At 33.9% G+C, this 17248-nt stretch overlaps 1 protein-coding gene across 1 annotated transcript; it reads left to right on the top strand.

Annotated features, from left to right (window-relative positions):
• Positions 1–3073: 3073 nt before the first annotated feature.
• On the top strand, positions 3074–3776 carry LOC131067713 (stigma-specific STIG1-like protein 2). Its single transcript, XM_058002834.1, has 2 exons — positions 3074–3426; positions 3692–3776. The coding sequence occupies exons 1-2, from the start codon at positions 3074–3076 to the stop codon at positions 3774–3776; spliced, it is 438 nt and encodes a 145-aa protein (XP_057858817.1).
• Positions 3777–17248: the final 13472 nt, after the last annotated feature.

The following is a 17248-nucleotide window of genomic DNA, read 5'->3' as shown; positions in this document are numbered from 1 at the left end:
ATGAAGAATAACCACATGAACAACTGAAAGGAACAATTATGAAACTGCAAAATAAAAAATAATTCAAAAGACCCAACTGGCCCACCCAAAATCTAGGTGGCTTAAAAACATTATCTGAATATCTTTACTTTATCTCGATACTAGGTTCCTTCTCTCCAAATTTAAATTTCTTGAGACAGAGAAGATTTTTTAAATCATTGGAAGGTAATTCTTACAACCTTGAAGCTTTATCCATATGTGAATAATCCATAGGGTATTTCCTTTTAAAATCTATTTTATTAAACTCCTTAAAGGAAGGAATGGACTCCTTCTTTGAAGCAGATATTTGATTCATCTTCTTCGAAACAAAGTGTTGTTTCTTATTTTCAAAGAAAGTAATGGAGACATGCCCCACTATATGTTAAAAATGACAAATAACTAAAGATTCTCCATAATGAATTAGTTGGACCCAATCTCCTGTTAGAATTCATGAAATGCAAATTCCACAAGCCCAATTATCTTCTGCAAGAATACCTGCCATACATAAAGAGAAAATTGAACAACAAAGATAATTGAATACAATTAACAATACTTAAATGTATTTCTTTGAAATTTCTTATTGCTTATTGCTTATTGCTTATTGCTTAATTACAATGAAGGATATGGAAATCCTTATAAAGAAATCTAACTCTAAAGATAGAAATCCTAAATGGTGGAGTCTACAAGATAGACTGAGAGTTAAAATAGAATGCATGACTCATTCATGTATGCACAAAAAGCATAATAGACTAATTAATGCATGAAACTCTCAAAATTCTAAACATAGCTTGCTTTTCCTAGTTTTCTATATGCATGGAGATAAATATTAATTAATTATTCATAATTAATTAATTAACTAGCTAGTAAATGCTAATAATTAATTACTAACTAGGGCATCGATTATTTAGTGAATTAATCCAATTAATTGAATAATTAATATATGAAAATTATTTATTCCACCATCTCCAAATTTTGAAGATAAGGCAATTAGAGTGTGAAACACCTAATTTTTCCCAAAAACACACAAAATTTGGCAAACAAGAAATGCTTCATAAATTTGGTGATCTTATTAGTAGGACTATATTTCCCAAAATAATTGACAATAATTATGAAAATATTTTTATTTCAATACTCCAATGGTAACCTTGGGAGATGAATTGAAAGAGGAAACTTGAAAATTTCTCTCAATGGGTTGAAACTAGGGGGAGAACTTTTAAATTGTTATACAAGTGACTGGATACAGGGGAATCTCCCAACAAACCCAAAACATTAATCTTTACACTATATGAGAGTTACTGCACCCAAGATTCATGCATAACATAAAAAATAAAACTACATAGAAATAAGAAGAATAGAAATAAGTGATTTCTAATACTTCAATATAAAGAAACACAAATATTCAAAAATTACATTGTGTAGCCTCATGAGCTTTACCAATCTTGCAAGAAAAACTATAACTCAACTCTCAAAGGAAAGATAATTCTTCTCAACTTCAAATCATTAGTCCACTTTGAATGATTCACACCACTCTAGATGATCAACTAAACTATGGATCAACTTTGGATGATCCAGTCAACTCTAGATGTTTAAACCTCTATCTCAAGCCTCTATTTGGAGTTCTCTTATGTCTCTTACAATTCTCACACCCCGTCTAAGAGAGAAACACATGGCAATAAAAAAATGCAACACATAGCCAATACATGACCTTTCAACTTCCCCAAGAGGCCACCTAAAGAGGTGTCTTTTCAATTTTCCCAAGTGGGTGTCTACAAAGGTTTATTTTCTAATTTTTATGTAACCATTCAATAAATATGAGTTCATGAGTCTTCCCCTTCATTTTTCTCACATTCAAAAGGGTATTTTTACGATTTTATCATTAAAAATAAAAGAAAAAGGTGATCCTTCTTGAAAATTACAATTGCCTTTACACATAGGCCATAAATATTAAATATTTTCAACTCCTTATGCCCCCTTGGACACTTTCCTAGGTATGTGGAGACCCATAGATGCTTCATTTATTTTTATTCACCTAACCTCGAATAAAATTTAAAATAAAAATACATTTTTGCACGATATGGGATTTCCCTACACCCCTAGATGTTCTTGCATCACAATCTAATTTTATTTGATTTATAAATCTTAAATATTTTGTAGAATTTATTGTATCCTAGCAAATGATTTACAAATAACCAACCAATCTATAAATAAAGTGACTTATTAAACTACACTAATAAAATAATATTGTATAATATTTCAATAACATTATTTATTGAATAATATTACTTCAAAAAATAAAATAATAATAATTAATTTTAATAAATATTTAATATGAAGATTGTAGATTGTGTAGAATAGAGAAAAAAACCTAAAACATATATGTTTTGACTTGACCCTTAGATTCTGTTGATATTATATTTTGATGAGATGTACATATAAATTAATGATGCAAATATATCATATTTGTTCATTATTGGGTAAGCTCAATGTCCAGTCAAACGAAAACCAATGTGCAGAAAACCCACAACACAAGCCTCTACCCTACGGAATTAGTACGAACACTTTCATTATATTTGTTCTTATTCTTAAGAAAAAGTGTAGATTTACGAACACTTTCAATCCCCATATGTATTTTGGACCAATTATTTAAAAGTAGTATAAATATCTTAAATACATCTATGTGAAAACGATGAAAAGATATCAAAATTTAGAACTATTTTATTAACTTTTTTATTATTTTATTTGTATAAATTTAATATGATATTTATTTTGTTCATACCATTAGACTCCACCACATTCATATCATTAGTCTCCACCCCTTACTGCATTTGTAAAAAGCTGTAAAAATTAATGAAGTAGGGTTGCATTTAATGTATTCCATGTAATCACATTTAATGAGTTGACCATATTGATTAGATTGGAGCTAAAACAAGATAGAAGATCTTATGCTGAGCGGTAGATACCTCAGGCATGCATTATTTATAAACCCATGTCTCTCATCCAGATTGATACCCATTATCAAGCTTGACTTGTAGATTTTGTCTTCATCATGGCATCCATGGCAAAGCTGGCTGCAGTACTTACAGTGATGGCATTAGCAATGGCAGTCTCAAACGCAGAGGAAGATGCAGTGAAGGCAATGACAACGGCACCAAGGAGAAGTAGCAGGTTTCTTGATGAGATAATAATGGGCAACGGAGGAAGGAGCAAGAGATGCAGGCCTCACCTTCATATCTGCGACAAGGATGATGTTATTGGCTATCTCAAATCTCGCTGCTGTGACTTCCATTGTACCAATGTCTTAACAGATCGCAACAACTGTGGAGGATGCCTCACTGTGTGCTCTTTTGGTTTTCAATGCTGCAATGGGCGGTGCCTCAATGTGGCTTACGATAAAAACCACTGTGGCAGGTGCAATGTGCGCTGCAACAAAGGCCAGAGATGTGTGTATGGAATGTGTGCCTATGGCTAAATCCATCTCAATCTGCCTTATGCCTAATGCCCACTAACCCATATTTAGGTTTCTGTTTTGATAGTCTCAATTTCTTGCATATCTTTTTTCTGGTATTGTCAGGGTGGTCAGTCTGTTATTTAATAGCACTTTTGGATTCTTTCTTTCTCGATAAAACTCTGGGTTTTTTTGTTATATTGTTATGTGATAATAAATCAACTTCAGTTTCATGGGTGATATAGTTTGTTATGTTCTCTTGGTGGGAATTATCAGGGAACTTCAGAGTTTGTTAGATCCTACTGTTCAGTGAATATCTATGAGATTGTATTGATGAAATAAAATAGTTTTCCTAATGTTTAGTGATTATGGGTATCTTATGTTATCAGAAGTTTATGAGTTATTTTTATAAGACTTTGGATTCTTTCTTTCTCCATAAAACTGTGGGTTCTTTGTTATATTGTTATGTGATAATAAATCAACTTCAATTTCATGGTTGATATAGTTTGTTATGTTCTCTTGGTGCAAATTATCAGGGCATTTCAGAGTTTGTTAGATCCTACTGCTCTGTAAATATCTATGAGATTGTATTGATGAAATAATTTTTTTTTTCTAATATTTAGAAATTATGGGTATCTTATGCTATCAGAAGTTTATAAGTTATATGTACAAGACTGTTTACAAATTTTGGGTATCTTATGTGTGAAGTTTTATGAGTTATATTTATGAGAAGATGATGTTAGAATTTGTTTTAGGATAATCTGACGATGTATGAAATTTTTTACAGTATACATAGGTATGAGGGAAACGTTTAGCCTTTTCTGGTAGTTGAATGGTTACATTTTCTTTGGTAATCGGGTAACTGCAATAGGGCTTTTCCCATTTATCTTTAGTTTGAGTCGATGCTTGCTAGATCTCTTAGTTTTAGCTATAACTAGTTCAATGATTTAGGAGGGCATTCATATAGTAAGTCAAAGATTTAAATGATTTGGACAATTAAAATTAATATCTATTTTCATTACATTTATTTTACTAATTAAATTTATTTTATTTTCTATTACTTTAAATATATTTATTCTACATTATTAATATAAATTATTTTCTATATATTTATTATTAAATTAAATGAGTTCATTGTCAGTTATTTAAATAAACAAATTAAATTCAAATAAAGACATTCATTCAAAATTTAAAAAATAGATTCACATCATCTATCTACAATTATAATTATAGTGGCAGGTGAGATGTGAGTGTGCTAAAAAAATTATTTAAAAAACTATAGAATCTAGATACAAAATTGTAAACCTAAACCAAACCCTAACCTTGATGCGATCCCTAATCGTAGCCCTAACAATGATGTAAACCTTAACTCTAACCATAGTACTAGCCTTAACCCTAACCCTATTCGTAACCATAATACTAACCATTAAATAATGTTTAATAAGTACTATCATTAAATAAAGTCTAATATATAGCTTACATTTTAGTACATGCTTTAATCTTGCAACACATATATATTTATTAAAAATAGTCTAAATGGATATATAAAATTTCATATATCTCTAAATAATACTATAATAATATAAAAATATAATAATATAATTCAATTCAAGAAAAAGATACTATATAATTATATGTTGCATTTATTTTATGTTTTTCATGTCACATCAGGCGACTACCACTAGCATATATACCTTAAATTTATATGGATTAAATTAAATTTAAGGTATATATGCTAGTTTAAAAAAACTATAGAGTCTAGATACAAAAATAATAAAAATAAAAATAAAAATTAAAATCATAAAATAAAATAACTGCTAAGTATTATGTTAACTATAAAATAATTCTTAAGTAAATAAAATACGGGTACGAATGGGCTAGGCTCGCTGAGAACCAAGTCTCCTTTGACAAGGTAGTGAAGAAAGAAGGTGGTTTGGATGGAAGGAGAACAAGGCTGGACCACGTGGGATGAGGTTCTCCAATGTATAAACTCTTGGTCTATTTTTTTGCACTCTCGATATCTAATATAAAAAAACGTAAATAAAATACCTCATACATGTGAAAGTAAAATAAATATTTAAAATCCATATCATACGAAAAATAAAAATAATGGATAAAGTAAAATTTAAAACAATTAAAATAAATAACTCGTTAATAAAAAATAAAATAAATAATGAGACATAAAATATTTAAAATTTAAATGATAATTATTTCAAAAATATTACTTATTAATTAAATTTTTTTATTAAAGTATATAACAATTTAATATTTTGTTTATTATAATAAGTAATTTTAAAAATAATATTTCAATAAAAATGTAAATAAAGAAAACCACAATCAATATAGCTCTCCATAATGATATCTATTTTATTTTTCTAAAAATAGATATACTAGATAAATTAAATTAGAAAAGTTTTATTGGAATAGGTGTCGTATATCTTAAAATATTTTAATATTTAAGGACTTCGTTACTTGTTTACACCCACTTCAAGAGCCATTAGTTGTCTCTTCTTTGTAATTTGTAATTTATAATTATCTCTTAGTTGTTATTGGAGCTGTTGAATAAGAAAAAGAACATAAGAACTTTGCCCAAATAGAAAGAGAATTATAAGTGAGAATAAAATATGGAATGAAAAGGATCAAGAAGGATGATAAAAGACAAATGCGATCACAAATGCAGATATTAGTGGTTTTCAACATATGATTGAAGAAATTATTCATGATTTACGTCTTTGTTCATTTTTTAAAATTAAATATTTGAGTTGAAAGGAAATTGAAATTTATTTTTTAGATTGTAGTAGTAACGGAGTGCTTCAAGGATTTAAAGAGAGAAGCTGTGTTAGTTTAACTCATTTGAAGGATTAATACAAGCATTGGATTTTTTGGTATAAGATATATGAGCTTTATTGGAGAGAGGGACACCTTTCATTGACAATGTGATTGGGTTTTTTGCTATAGTAAGTCTTTTGTGGTTGTTTACAGTTTCAAGTTCAAGGTGATAAGAGATCATGACTAATTCATCTTAGTTCAAGATTGAAAATTTTAATAGTACATAGTATGAGCTTTGTAAGTCAAATATGGAGGTTCTTAAAGATATTAGTGGATTACCATGCAAAATTAGAATAAAATAGAAAATGTGCCAAATGAAGAATGGGTAAAATAGATAAAAAGGTATCTTTCACTTTATATTTATATCTATATAATTCTATTTATTGAATGTTTCTAGTGGAAGTATTTTTTGGTAGATTAATACCTACCAAGGGGTAGCACACATTATATTAAATCATAAAATTTTACATTAATATATTTTGCACGAGTATTTCGCCATTGTGGTATCCATATAAGCGACCGCCTGAATAGCTTTTGATTGGAGCTATCAACCAGTGGGGACATAGTAGGGGACCCCATCCCCAAAATTGATAGGTAATAGGTCAAAGCCGATAAGGTGTACATACCCTACCCCTTTGTGTGATTTGAACTTGTGACCTCTATTTCAAGAGCACAAGTTCTCCACTACTAGGCCAACTCAAGTTGTACAACCATGGTTATATAGTTGTAGTATCTATATTACACATAATTGTTAGAGACTAACAATAATTATCTCAATATTTATACTATTTACATTACACAACAAACTAGGCCTACTAGGCCATCTTCACTTTCTTCTTTACTAGGTAGTCGAGACCACATTCTGAAGGAACACAAATGGACCACTGAGAGGGTGGGGTGGGGGGGGTGGGTGAATTAGTTGTAACTCAAAAATTGTACTTTCTAAAAGATTAAAGCTCTAATAATAGTGATCAAGCAACTATGAGAATAGACACCAAATAAATCTACACAAACACACAAAAGACAAACTCACAACACAACATGAATGAGGAAAACCCAAGATGGGAAAAATGCTAGTGAGAAATGCTGCTAGAGTCTACTGCTCTAATCCATCTTCATAGTGAAAAGGTCTGATTACAAAGTTTATGGGAACCAACCCAAAGGAGCACCAACCCCTGATCTTTATAGGAACCAACCCAAAGGAGCACCAACCCTCGATTTGAGCACCCACTCAGATGATTACAATAATAAAGAATTACAACTACAAGTTGAGTACCTTGTTACAAATGATGTTCTATAACCATTGTGTTTTCCACACCTAAAACTGAATCTGCTCTTTTCATCTTACAGGCTTTGTCTTCTACTCTCTGATCTCTACAATAGCTTTTTGCACTCTATCTTGTCTTTTCACCAACTCTTCTTCTCTTTGTAATAGCTCTCTCCACTCCATCTTGTCTTTTCACCAACCCTTTTGATCTCTGTTCTGATTAGATCCCTTCTCTCTGCTTGTCTCTTACTCTGCTTCACATGGTGTGAAATACACACTATATTTCTAACACTACATTTTCTTGCTTCTCTTTCGTCTGCAACAACACACTCCAATTCTCCTTCAACAAAACACTCAACACTTAGCTATTTCTTTATCTACATACTTCCAATTGATCATGACCCTTTTACTTCTTAGAATTTTCCATCCAAAACAGATGTTCCCTCCATAGGAAGAATCAAAGCCACTTCTCAAAAACAAGAAAAAGATCTACCCTGATTTTATTTTTCTAATTTTTTGCCTTTCGTACCACATTCTTTCTAAATTCATTCAATTAACTCAAGATTCTAGAGATATCTTTGCATGCAACTCTTATTCTCATGAATGTAACTCCTAGTTGTCATTTCCTTAGCAACCAGATCTTGTTACGATCTTTGATTGGTCCTGTACATGCCACATCTTCACATCTCCTTTAATGTCGTCGGATCAACTCTGGTCAAATTTTCACATGGATCACTTTTGTGTTCGAATCAGGTGAAATACCAGTCGTGTATTTTACCATCGCAAAAACCTACCTGTCGAATGGTGGGACTAGGTGCTATCTTCCATCTAACTTGCCCCATGAAATCATTTTCATTCATCTTCCTGCACATAGGATAGCGGAGAAATTCATTTCTTTACTTTTTGTCATCCCACAAGGTTATTTTTCCATGTCCATCTTGTCACAGGATAGCGGAAAAACTTCATTTGCTTCATTTTTTGTTATCCTGCAGAGTTATTTTTCCACGTTCATCTTGTTGCGGGATAGCAAGAAATCCTATGATGATAAACACAATGTGATATCTACACATATTTTAGCCAACCACCTTGGTCAATGCAAACACATTGACCTACGAAACAACGACCACACTATGTTCTTTGTCTACTCATGTAGTGATAAACACATTGGGTTTGCCACAACCTGTTTATAGAAACTTTATCAACAAGACTCGATTGATCTTATAGGAAGTCAGGGTATCTTGCATAAACAATATCTTTCATCAATAAAATTTGGCACCCTATTGCATGTAGATCACATGGTGGGATTTCTATTCTGCAACAATACATTTTCTGAGTCATTCCAATTTGCCTATTGGCTTCACAGCTCTATGACCTTGTTAGCATTGAGTTGTCATTGATGTCAACCGGTATTGCGAGTTACCAGTAGAGTGTGTCAACTAGTATGATATAGTGTGTCAATCGGTATGAAGAAGATTGAACCAACATAAAGAAGAGAAGTATGTTATGAGTTGACAGAAGATGTCATCAGTATGAGGTGAGATGCAAGAGTATAATGGCATGCTTGAGTGATAACTGGTAAGGCATAAACTGGTATGAAGGATGGATGTTTGTTTGTGATGAAGAGGAAAAATGTTATATGAATGACAACAACACCCAGTGAGAAGAATAGAAAGAATGACATGAAGACATACCGGAAGACAAAATGAATCAATTGTTCAGTGTGTTTGACATACCTGTAAGGGTTTGTATCGGTAGAAGGACTTGCTCGATGTTATAGTTTTAACCGACTCTCTGTCGGTGAGTTGAATGTATGCTGATGTGTACCTTGGGGAGCTGAGGTGGAATACATGTAGAGGTTAGTGAATGTTCATCGACATGGTTGTTTGTGTAGTAGGTGGTCATTAAATGATAAAACTGCAAATCACGAGTTGATAATAGACTGATGTGGCTTGCAGAAGAATAGCCGATAGACAATGATCAGACAGTTGAGGGATTGTGATCGAAGCATGAAATATGATTGCAGACTGACCTCGAGAAAGAAAAAATAGATCATAAATGTGTCGACAGATTTCAAGGCAGAAAAACAGGGTTAGGTTTGCTATTTTTGGTAAACATGCTTTGGACAGATGAAAAATGTATCATGATTTATTCCTTCAAGGCATGTAGGCAATCCAAGGCAAATCTAATCAGATTGGATATAGATTTGATCAAAGGAGGGAAACCCTAACCATCCTAAGTTTGAATTAGTTTTTGGAGGGAAGCCTCAAGTTTAGAGTATGTCGACCTGAGATTGATATGCGATGATGCCGGTGAATGAAAGTTAGTGGGAAAAATTTGTTTGAGAAAAAAAAAATCTGAAGTGGTTGTACCGGTGAGAAGGAACAAGAAAACCAATGTAAAGGAAAAACTGACAGAGTAAGTGAAGAACACAGAGGTGTCAAAATCGGCAGAGGAAGAACCTGGCAAAGTGTGATCAAGCGTGAATTGAATTGAGTAGTCAGAGGGATAGAAGTTTAGCAGAGTGAGAATCTACAGAAAGGCATTGTTGTAGGGTGTGTGGAGTTTTCACAGACTGATAAGATTGAAAGTGGTAGTGCAGAGTATTTAAGGGTTGCAAAAATTCATTTGCAACAAGGAATTTATTTGTGTATTTGAATCTTTATATTGTATTCACTAAGTAGGTGCTTAGTGTAGGGGTTGTAGCTCCTTTAGGTTGTGGCCTATAAATTGATCAGGGGTTGGTGCTCCTTTGAATCGGTGCTCATAAACTAGGGGTTGGTGCTCCTTGGGTTGGTACCCTAAAATTATAATCAGATCTTTTTCATTGTGAGTCTAGATTGTAGCAGAAGATCTCCAACAACTATTCTCGCTGAGGTTTTTCCCACATTGGGGTTTTCTCATATATTTGGTGTTATGTGATGCATTCTTGTGTTTGTGTTATATTGGTTTTATAGAAAATCCTTTCACACACTTAGTTTGCATTGTTTTGTTTATTGGTCAGCACTCTGTTTGTTTTATATTGTATTGGTATATCCCTGATCAGGAAAAAAGTGTTTAAATCACTGACTGACCCCTCTCAGTGATCCATTGTGTCTAACAATTGGTATCAGAGCCTAGGTGCCCTGTTTTGTCAAAGCATTCTCCAACTGGGGTAGATCCTGCCAAGTATGCACAATGGCAAGAAATGAATGTGCCTCCTCAAAAGCTCCTATGTTTGATGGTGTCAACTATGCCTTTTTGAGTAGAAAAATGGAAACCTATTTGTCCTCTCTAGGTTTTGATGTGTGGATGTCGGTTAAGAATGGGTATACAGTTCCAAATAATCCTCCTACTGATTGAGATGCTAAGAAAGAATATGAGAACAATGCGAAAGCTAAAAATGCCATTCTTAGTGGGTTATCTAATAATGAGTTCATTAAGGTTATGCACTGCTCATTTGCCAAAGAAACTTTGGATAAGTTGTAGAAAATATTTGCTAAAGTCAAGGAAGCCAAGCTATAGACTTTGAAAGCACAACTTGAGGGTTTGAAGATGAGAGATGAAGAGAAGATTACTGACTATCTCCAAAGGATTGATGAAACAACAAACACCATTAGAGGGATTGGAGAAGAAATAAAAGATGAGTTGGAAGTGAAGAAAGTACTTAGATCTCTCACATCTAAGTATGATAAAAAGGTTTCAGCAATAGAAGAAGAAAAAGATCTGAAAACCTTTACAATGGATGAGCTATATGGTTCCCTAATTGCTTATGAGATGAGGATACAGCTGTGAAGAAAGAAGCTGCATTCAAAACATCAAGGAAAGGAAAAGAAGATTCTACTAAAGATGGAATTGGTGAAGATTCTGATGATATCATGGTAAACTTTGTCAGAAGACTCAAGAGGGGTTCCAACAAATACAAAGGCAAGATTCCCTTAAATGTTTCAATTGTGGAAAGATTGGATATTTTTCTACCAAATGTTGCTATGGTGATAAGGATGAAGATGATCAATCAAGTGGTAGCAGATCAATTGGTAAAGACAAGGAGAAGAATGTCTATTGGCATGGTAGAAGAGGCAAGCAGAAGCCAAGAAGCCTTTACACACATGAAAATGATACCACAGATGAGGAGAGTGCCTCAGATGACCGTTGCAGTGAAGATGAAGTCAAAGAAAACCTTTTTATGGCCCAAGAGGTCCCGATACTAGAAGAAGGAGAATAAGAAGAGCAAGAAGGAGAAGTAGATCTTGAGGCAGAGCTCATCAGTGCCTTTAAAGAGTTGAAGAAAACAAGAAGAGATCTAAAGAAGGTGAAAAAGGCTGTAGCTAAAGATCAAGAGATGTTGGAGCAATCTCTTGAAGAATCCAAGAAAACAAAGACAAAACTAAAAGCTCAATTGGAAGAGGCCAAGAGGATCTATGAAGTTACCAATATTGGCTTGAGTGAAAAGGAGAAGGAGCATCAGAACTTGGAAGAAGAAATTGTTAAGCTTTGGAAGGAATTAGAGAAGAGAAAGAATGAAGTGATGATGAGAAACAAGTATGAAAGTAGCACAGAGTCCCTAGATAAAATGTTGAGCAAGCAAAAATCTTCAAAGGATACCGGTGGACTTGGATTTGAAAAGGGGAAGAGTTCCAGAAGAAAGGACTCAACCAAAAAAGAGACACATTTCATGACATCCAATGAGAGTAAGGTCAAGTAGGCATTCACTATTGGAAAATATGAGAAAAAGAAGTCATATGTTGCTGCTATAAAGGATCAACCAATAAGAAAAAAATGCTTATGTAGTTCAACATACAAACCAGTATGCTAGAATTAAAGGAATGAAGAAGGTTGATGACCAAGGTTTCACTAGAGTTCATCAAGTGAGTAGAAAATATCTGGTAAGACAGAATCATGCTGCTCCTAGGACACAAGACTGACATGTATTTGAATTCTATGGTTATTGTCAATGGTATAATAAGTTTGGTCATAGAATGGCAGAATGTAGGAAGATGAATGTAACCCCAAGTTTTGAGAGTAGAAACTCATTTGTTGCATTAAAAAGTACAAATGTCACATGTTATAATTACAATGAGTTTGACCATAAGAGTTATGAGTGTAGGAGAAATGTGTAGATATCCTACAAGAATGCTTTGAATATATCTTTCGATGATAATGTGAAATGTTACAAGTGTCAAAATTTTGGTCACATAGCAAGGCATTGTAAGCTAAGAATTGACAAGAAAAAGAAAATAGTGTCAGATCAGAAGATAGAGACAAAATTGGAACACAAGATGACAGAAGAGGAGAAGAAAGAAGAGAAACTAGTTTGGGTAGAGAAGGAGAAGAGAAAGATAGAGTCAAGATTGATTGTGCAGACTGCTTTACATGCTAAAAGGAGGAATCTATGGGTAGTAGACAATGGTTGCTGAAATCACATGATCGGAGACAAGAAAAATTTTATCAAGCTTTTTGATTGGAATGGTGGTTCTGTTCAGTTTGGTGACAAATCCTCTATCAAGATTAAGGGTTGTGGTACATTGAATACTGATGGAAAGATCAAGGCTCGTGATGTGTACTATGTGGAAGGACTAAAGCATAATCTGTTGAGTGTAAGTTAGATGTGTGAGAAAGGGTGCAAGTTCACATTTGACTCTACTAGTTGTCAGATAAGCAAGCAGAGTACTGGCTAGGTTGTGGAAGAAGGAAAGAGAACAGATGGTAATGTCTACAATCTGAAGGAATGCTATGAGTCCCAATGCATGATGGGATAGGTTGATGAAAGCTAGTTGTGGCACCAAAGATTATGCCACGTGAACTTTGATAATCTAGTAAAGATAAGCAAAAACTGGTATGTAAGAAATATTCCACAAATAACTAAACTAGCAAGTACTTTTGTGATGAATGCAAAGCAAATCAAAGTGAGTTGCAAAACAAAAGAGTACAATACCTCAAGACCTCTAGAATTAGTACATACACATTTGTGTGGACCAACAAGGACAAGGGCTTTGGCTGGTGAAAGATACTTCAAGCTATTCATTGATGACTACTCAAGGATGACTTGGGTGACATTTTTGCATGACAAATCACAAGAATTTGAAAGATTCAAGATCTTCAGAAGAATGGTTGAAAATGATAGTGGATACTGGTTAAAGTGCTTAAGATCAGACCAGGGTGGAGAATATTCTTCAAATGAGTTTATTGACTTTTGTGAGAGACATGGAATCCAAAGACAATATTCAACAACAAGAACACCACAACAAAATGGTGTGGCAGAGAGGAAGAATAGGACAATGAAGGAGATGGCTAGAACAATGTTGAATGAGGCCAACATACTGGATACATACTAGAAAGAAGAAGTTCATATTGCTATCTACAAATTAAACTAGTTACGGTTAAGAGTGAACAATAGAATGACTCCTTATGAGTTATGGTATGACCAAAAACCATCACTCAAGCATTTTAGAGTGTTTGGAAGTAAGTGTTTCATCAAGAGAGATGCTGATGGATTAGGAAGTTTTGAGTCCCAAAGTGATGAAGGAATCTTCTTGGGTTACTCAACCAATAGTAAAGCCTACAAATGCTACAACAAGAGATTAAGAAAAATGGTTGACAGTATAAATGTGAGAGTAGATGAAGACCTACATAAGGGAAAATCTGCACCGGCACCCTACATTGATGATTCAGATGCTGAGTATGAAGAACAATTTAACAATGGACTAGTAGAAGAAGCACCAAGCAAGAACCCCAACTGGTACATGTAGAAGAACCATCTGGAAGAACATATCATAGGAGATAAAAATGAAGGTGTGCAGACCAGAAGGAGACTAGCCTGCAACAATGAGCAGATAAATTTCTATCTCATGATAGAACTTGAGCCCAAAAGTTTTGATGAATCTAGCAAAAGTGAGAAGTGGGTAGATGTCATGGATGAAGAGAAGAAACAAATTGATAAAAATCAAACTTGGGAACTTGTTCCTAGACCGACATAAAAGAATGTCATAGGTACCAAGTGGGTCTACCAGAACAAAATGAATGAAGAAGACAAGAAAATCTGGCATAAAGAAAGGTTAGTTTGCAAAGGGAATGTTCAAGTGGAAGGTATTGAATTTTAAGAAACCTTTGAACCGGTTGCTAGGTTAGAGGAAATAAGAATGTTTTTTAGCTTTCTTTGCCTGTAAAGGATAGAAGGTTTACCAAATGGATGTCAAATCTGCAATTTTGAATGGTAATATTGAAGAAGAGGTGTAAATGGAACAATCAGAAGGATATCTATTACATGATGATGAGATTTTTGCATGCCGGTTGAAGAAAGCCTTGTATGATTTGAAGCAGGCACCCAGAGCATGGTATTTCCGGTTAGACAAATACTTGAAAGAGAAATGATTTTGAAAAGAGAATGCAGAAAGCAGCTTGTATATCAAGGTAGATGGAGAACACATGATTATAGTTGTTGTATATGTGGATGACATTATCTTTAGTAGAGACAAGGACATCATGTGCAAAAAAATTGTAGATCAGATGAAGACAAAATTTGAGATGTCCATGTTGGGTGAGTTGTCCTATTTTCATCTCACAAAACAAGTATGTTAAAGCCATGTTGAAAAAGTTTCAAATGGAGGATAGCAAACCGGTAAGTACTCCCATGGTAACTAGTTGTAAATTGAGAAAACTAGATGAGACACTAGAAGTAGAGAAGACATTGTATAGATCTATGATTGGTAATTTGTTATATCTAACAGCATCTAGACCAGATATAGTACAAGAAATTTGCATGGTTGCAATATTCCAAGATGCTCCTAAACAGTTTCACTTAAATGTAGTTAGGAGAACTTTTTAGGTACCTGCAAGGTACAATTAGTTATGGAATCTGGTATCCAAAGAAAGGAGACTTCATTTTGCAGGCTTATACTGATGCAGATTGGGTAGGATGTATTGATGACCGAAAAAGTACAAGTGGAGGTGCATTCTACTTAGGAGACTGATTAGTATCATGACACAACAAGAAGCAAGATTCAGTGTCATTATATGTTGTTGAAGCCGAGTATATAGCAGCTGCTACATGTTGTTCACAGGTATTGTGGATGAAGCATACACTGAAGGACATAAAGGTGGAGATACCAGAACCTATTCCAATCTGGTGTGATAACTCAAGTGCAATCAACATCTCCAAGAATAAAGTAACGCACTCAAGAACAAAACACATTGCAATCAAGTATCACTTTTTGAGGAAGAAGGTAGTGGACAAGGAAGTCATAGTAGAGTATGTTCCAACCAATGAGAAGATTGCTGACATATTTACCAAGCCACTTCCTTTGGGAACATTTGAGTACTTGAGACAAAATTTGGGAGTTGTCCCACCATCATGTAGCACTTAAATGTGTAAGGAGATGTATGGTTAAGGGGGAATCAATAATTATTATTATCTTATATCTCTTGAATCATGAAGCATGGATATAGGGGGAGAATGTGTCCTTCCGGTTGAAAGCATGATTGGTGTTAGACTAAGGTTCCATTTTCCATTGTTGTCAAAGAGGGAGAGAAACCGGTACAAAAAGTGTTGAAATCAATGCCAAAGGGAGAGATTGTCGACATTGAGTTGTCATTGATGTCAATGGGTATTATAGGTTACCGGTAGAGTGTGTCAACTACTATGATAGAGTGTGTCAACTGGTATGAAGAAGATTGAACCAACATAAAGAAGAGAAGTATGTATTGAGTTGACAGAAGATATCACCGGTATGAGGTGAGATGCAGGATTGTGTTGGAACACTTGAGTCATAACTGGTAAGGCATAAACTTATATGAAGGCTGGTTGTTTGTTTGTGATGAAGAGGTAGAATGTTATATGAATCACAACAACACTTGGTGAGTAGAATAGAAAGAATAGTATGAAGACATATCAAAAGGCAAGATGAATTGTTAGGAGGCTATGTTGTTGGTAAGAGTGATTGTTTAGTGTATTGGACATACCGGTAAGAGTTTGTACCAGTAGAAGGACTTTCCAGATGTTCTAGTTTCAACCGACTCTCCGTCGGTGAGTTGAATGTATGATGATGTGTGCCTCAAGGAGCTGAGGTGGAATACATTCATAGATTAGTGAAATGTTCATCGACATGGTTGTCTGTGAAGTAGGTGGTCATTAAATGATAAAACCACAAATCACAGGTTGATAATAGATTGATGCGGCTCAAGGAAGAATGACGACAAAGAATGATTAGACAGTTGAGGGATTGTGATAGAAGCATGAAATAAGATTACAGATTGACCTCGAGAAAGAAACAACTGGATCATAAATGTGTCAATAGATTTCAAGGCACAAAAATAGGGTTAGGTTTGCTATTTTTGGCAAACATTCTTTGGACAGATGAAAAATGCGTGATGATTTATTCCTTTGAGGCAAGTGATAAATCCAAGGCAGATCAGATTAGATTGGATACATATTTGATCAGAGGAGGGAAACCCTAACCATCCTAAGTTTGAATTAGTTTTTGGCAGGAAGCCTTGAGTTTAAAAGATGTCGACTTGAGACTAATATGTGATGATGCTGGTGAATGAAAGTTAGTGGGAAAACTCTGTTTGAGAAAAAAAAAAAGAAAAATCTGAAGTGGTTGTGTACCGGTGAGAAGGAACAAGAAAAACAATGTAAAGGAAAAACCAATAGAGTAAGTGAAGAACATAGAGGTGTCATAACTGGTAGAGGCAAAACCTAAAAAAGTATGGTGAAG

Source organism: Cryptomeria japonica, chromosome 8, assembly GCF_030272615.1.
Source record: "Cryptomeria japonica chromosome 8, Sugi_1.0, whole genome shotgun sequence".
In the NCBI taxonomy this organism is placed as follows: domain Eukaryota; kingdom Viridiplantae; phylum Streptophyta; class Pinopsida; order Cupressales; family Cupressaceae; genus Cryptomeria; species Cryptomeria japonica.
The sequence above is the reverse complement of the archived record's forward strand: the minus strand, read 5'-3'. Positions and strand labels throughout refer to the sequence as shown.

Coding starts and splice junctions, on each gene's coding strand:
- LOC131067713 (XM_058002834.1), top strand. CDS start 3,074: ATGGCAAAGCTGGCTGCAGTACTTACAGTGATGGCATTAGCAATGGCA. Junction 3,427..3,691: donor GATAAAAACCACTGTGGCAG/GTGCAATGTGCG, acceptor AATCAACTTCAG/TTTCATGGGTGATATAGTTT.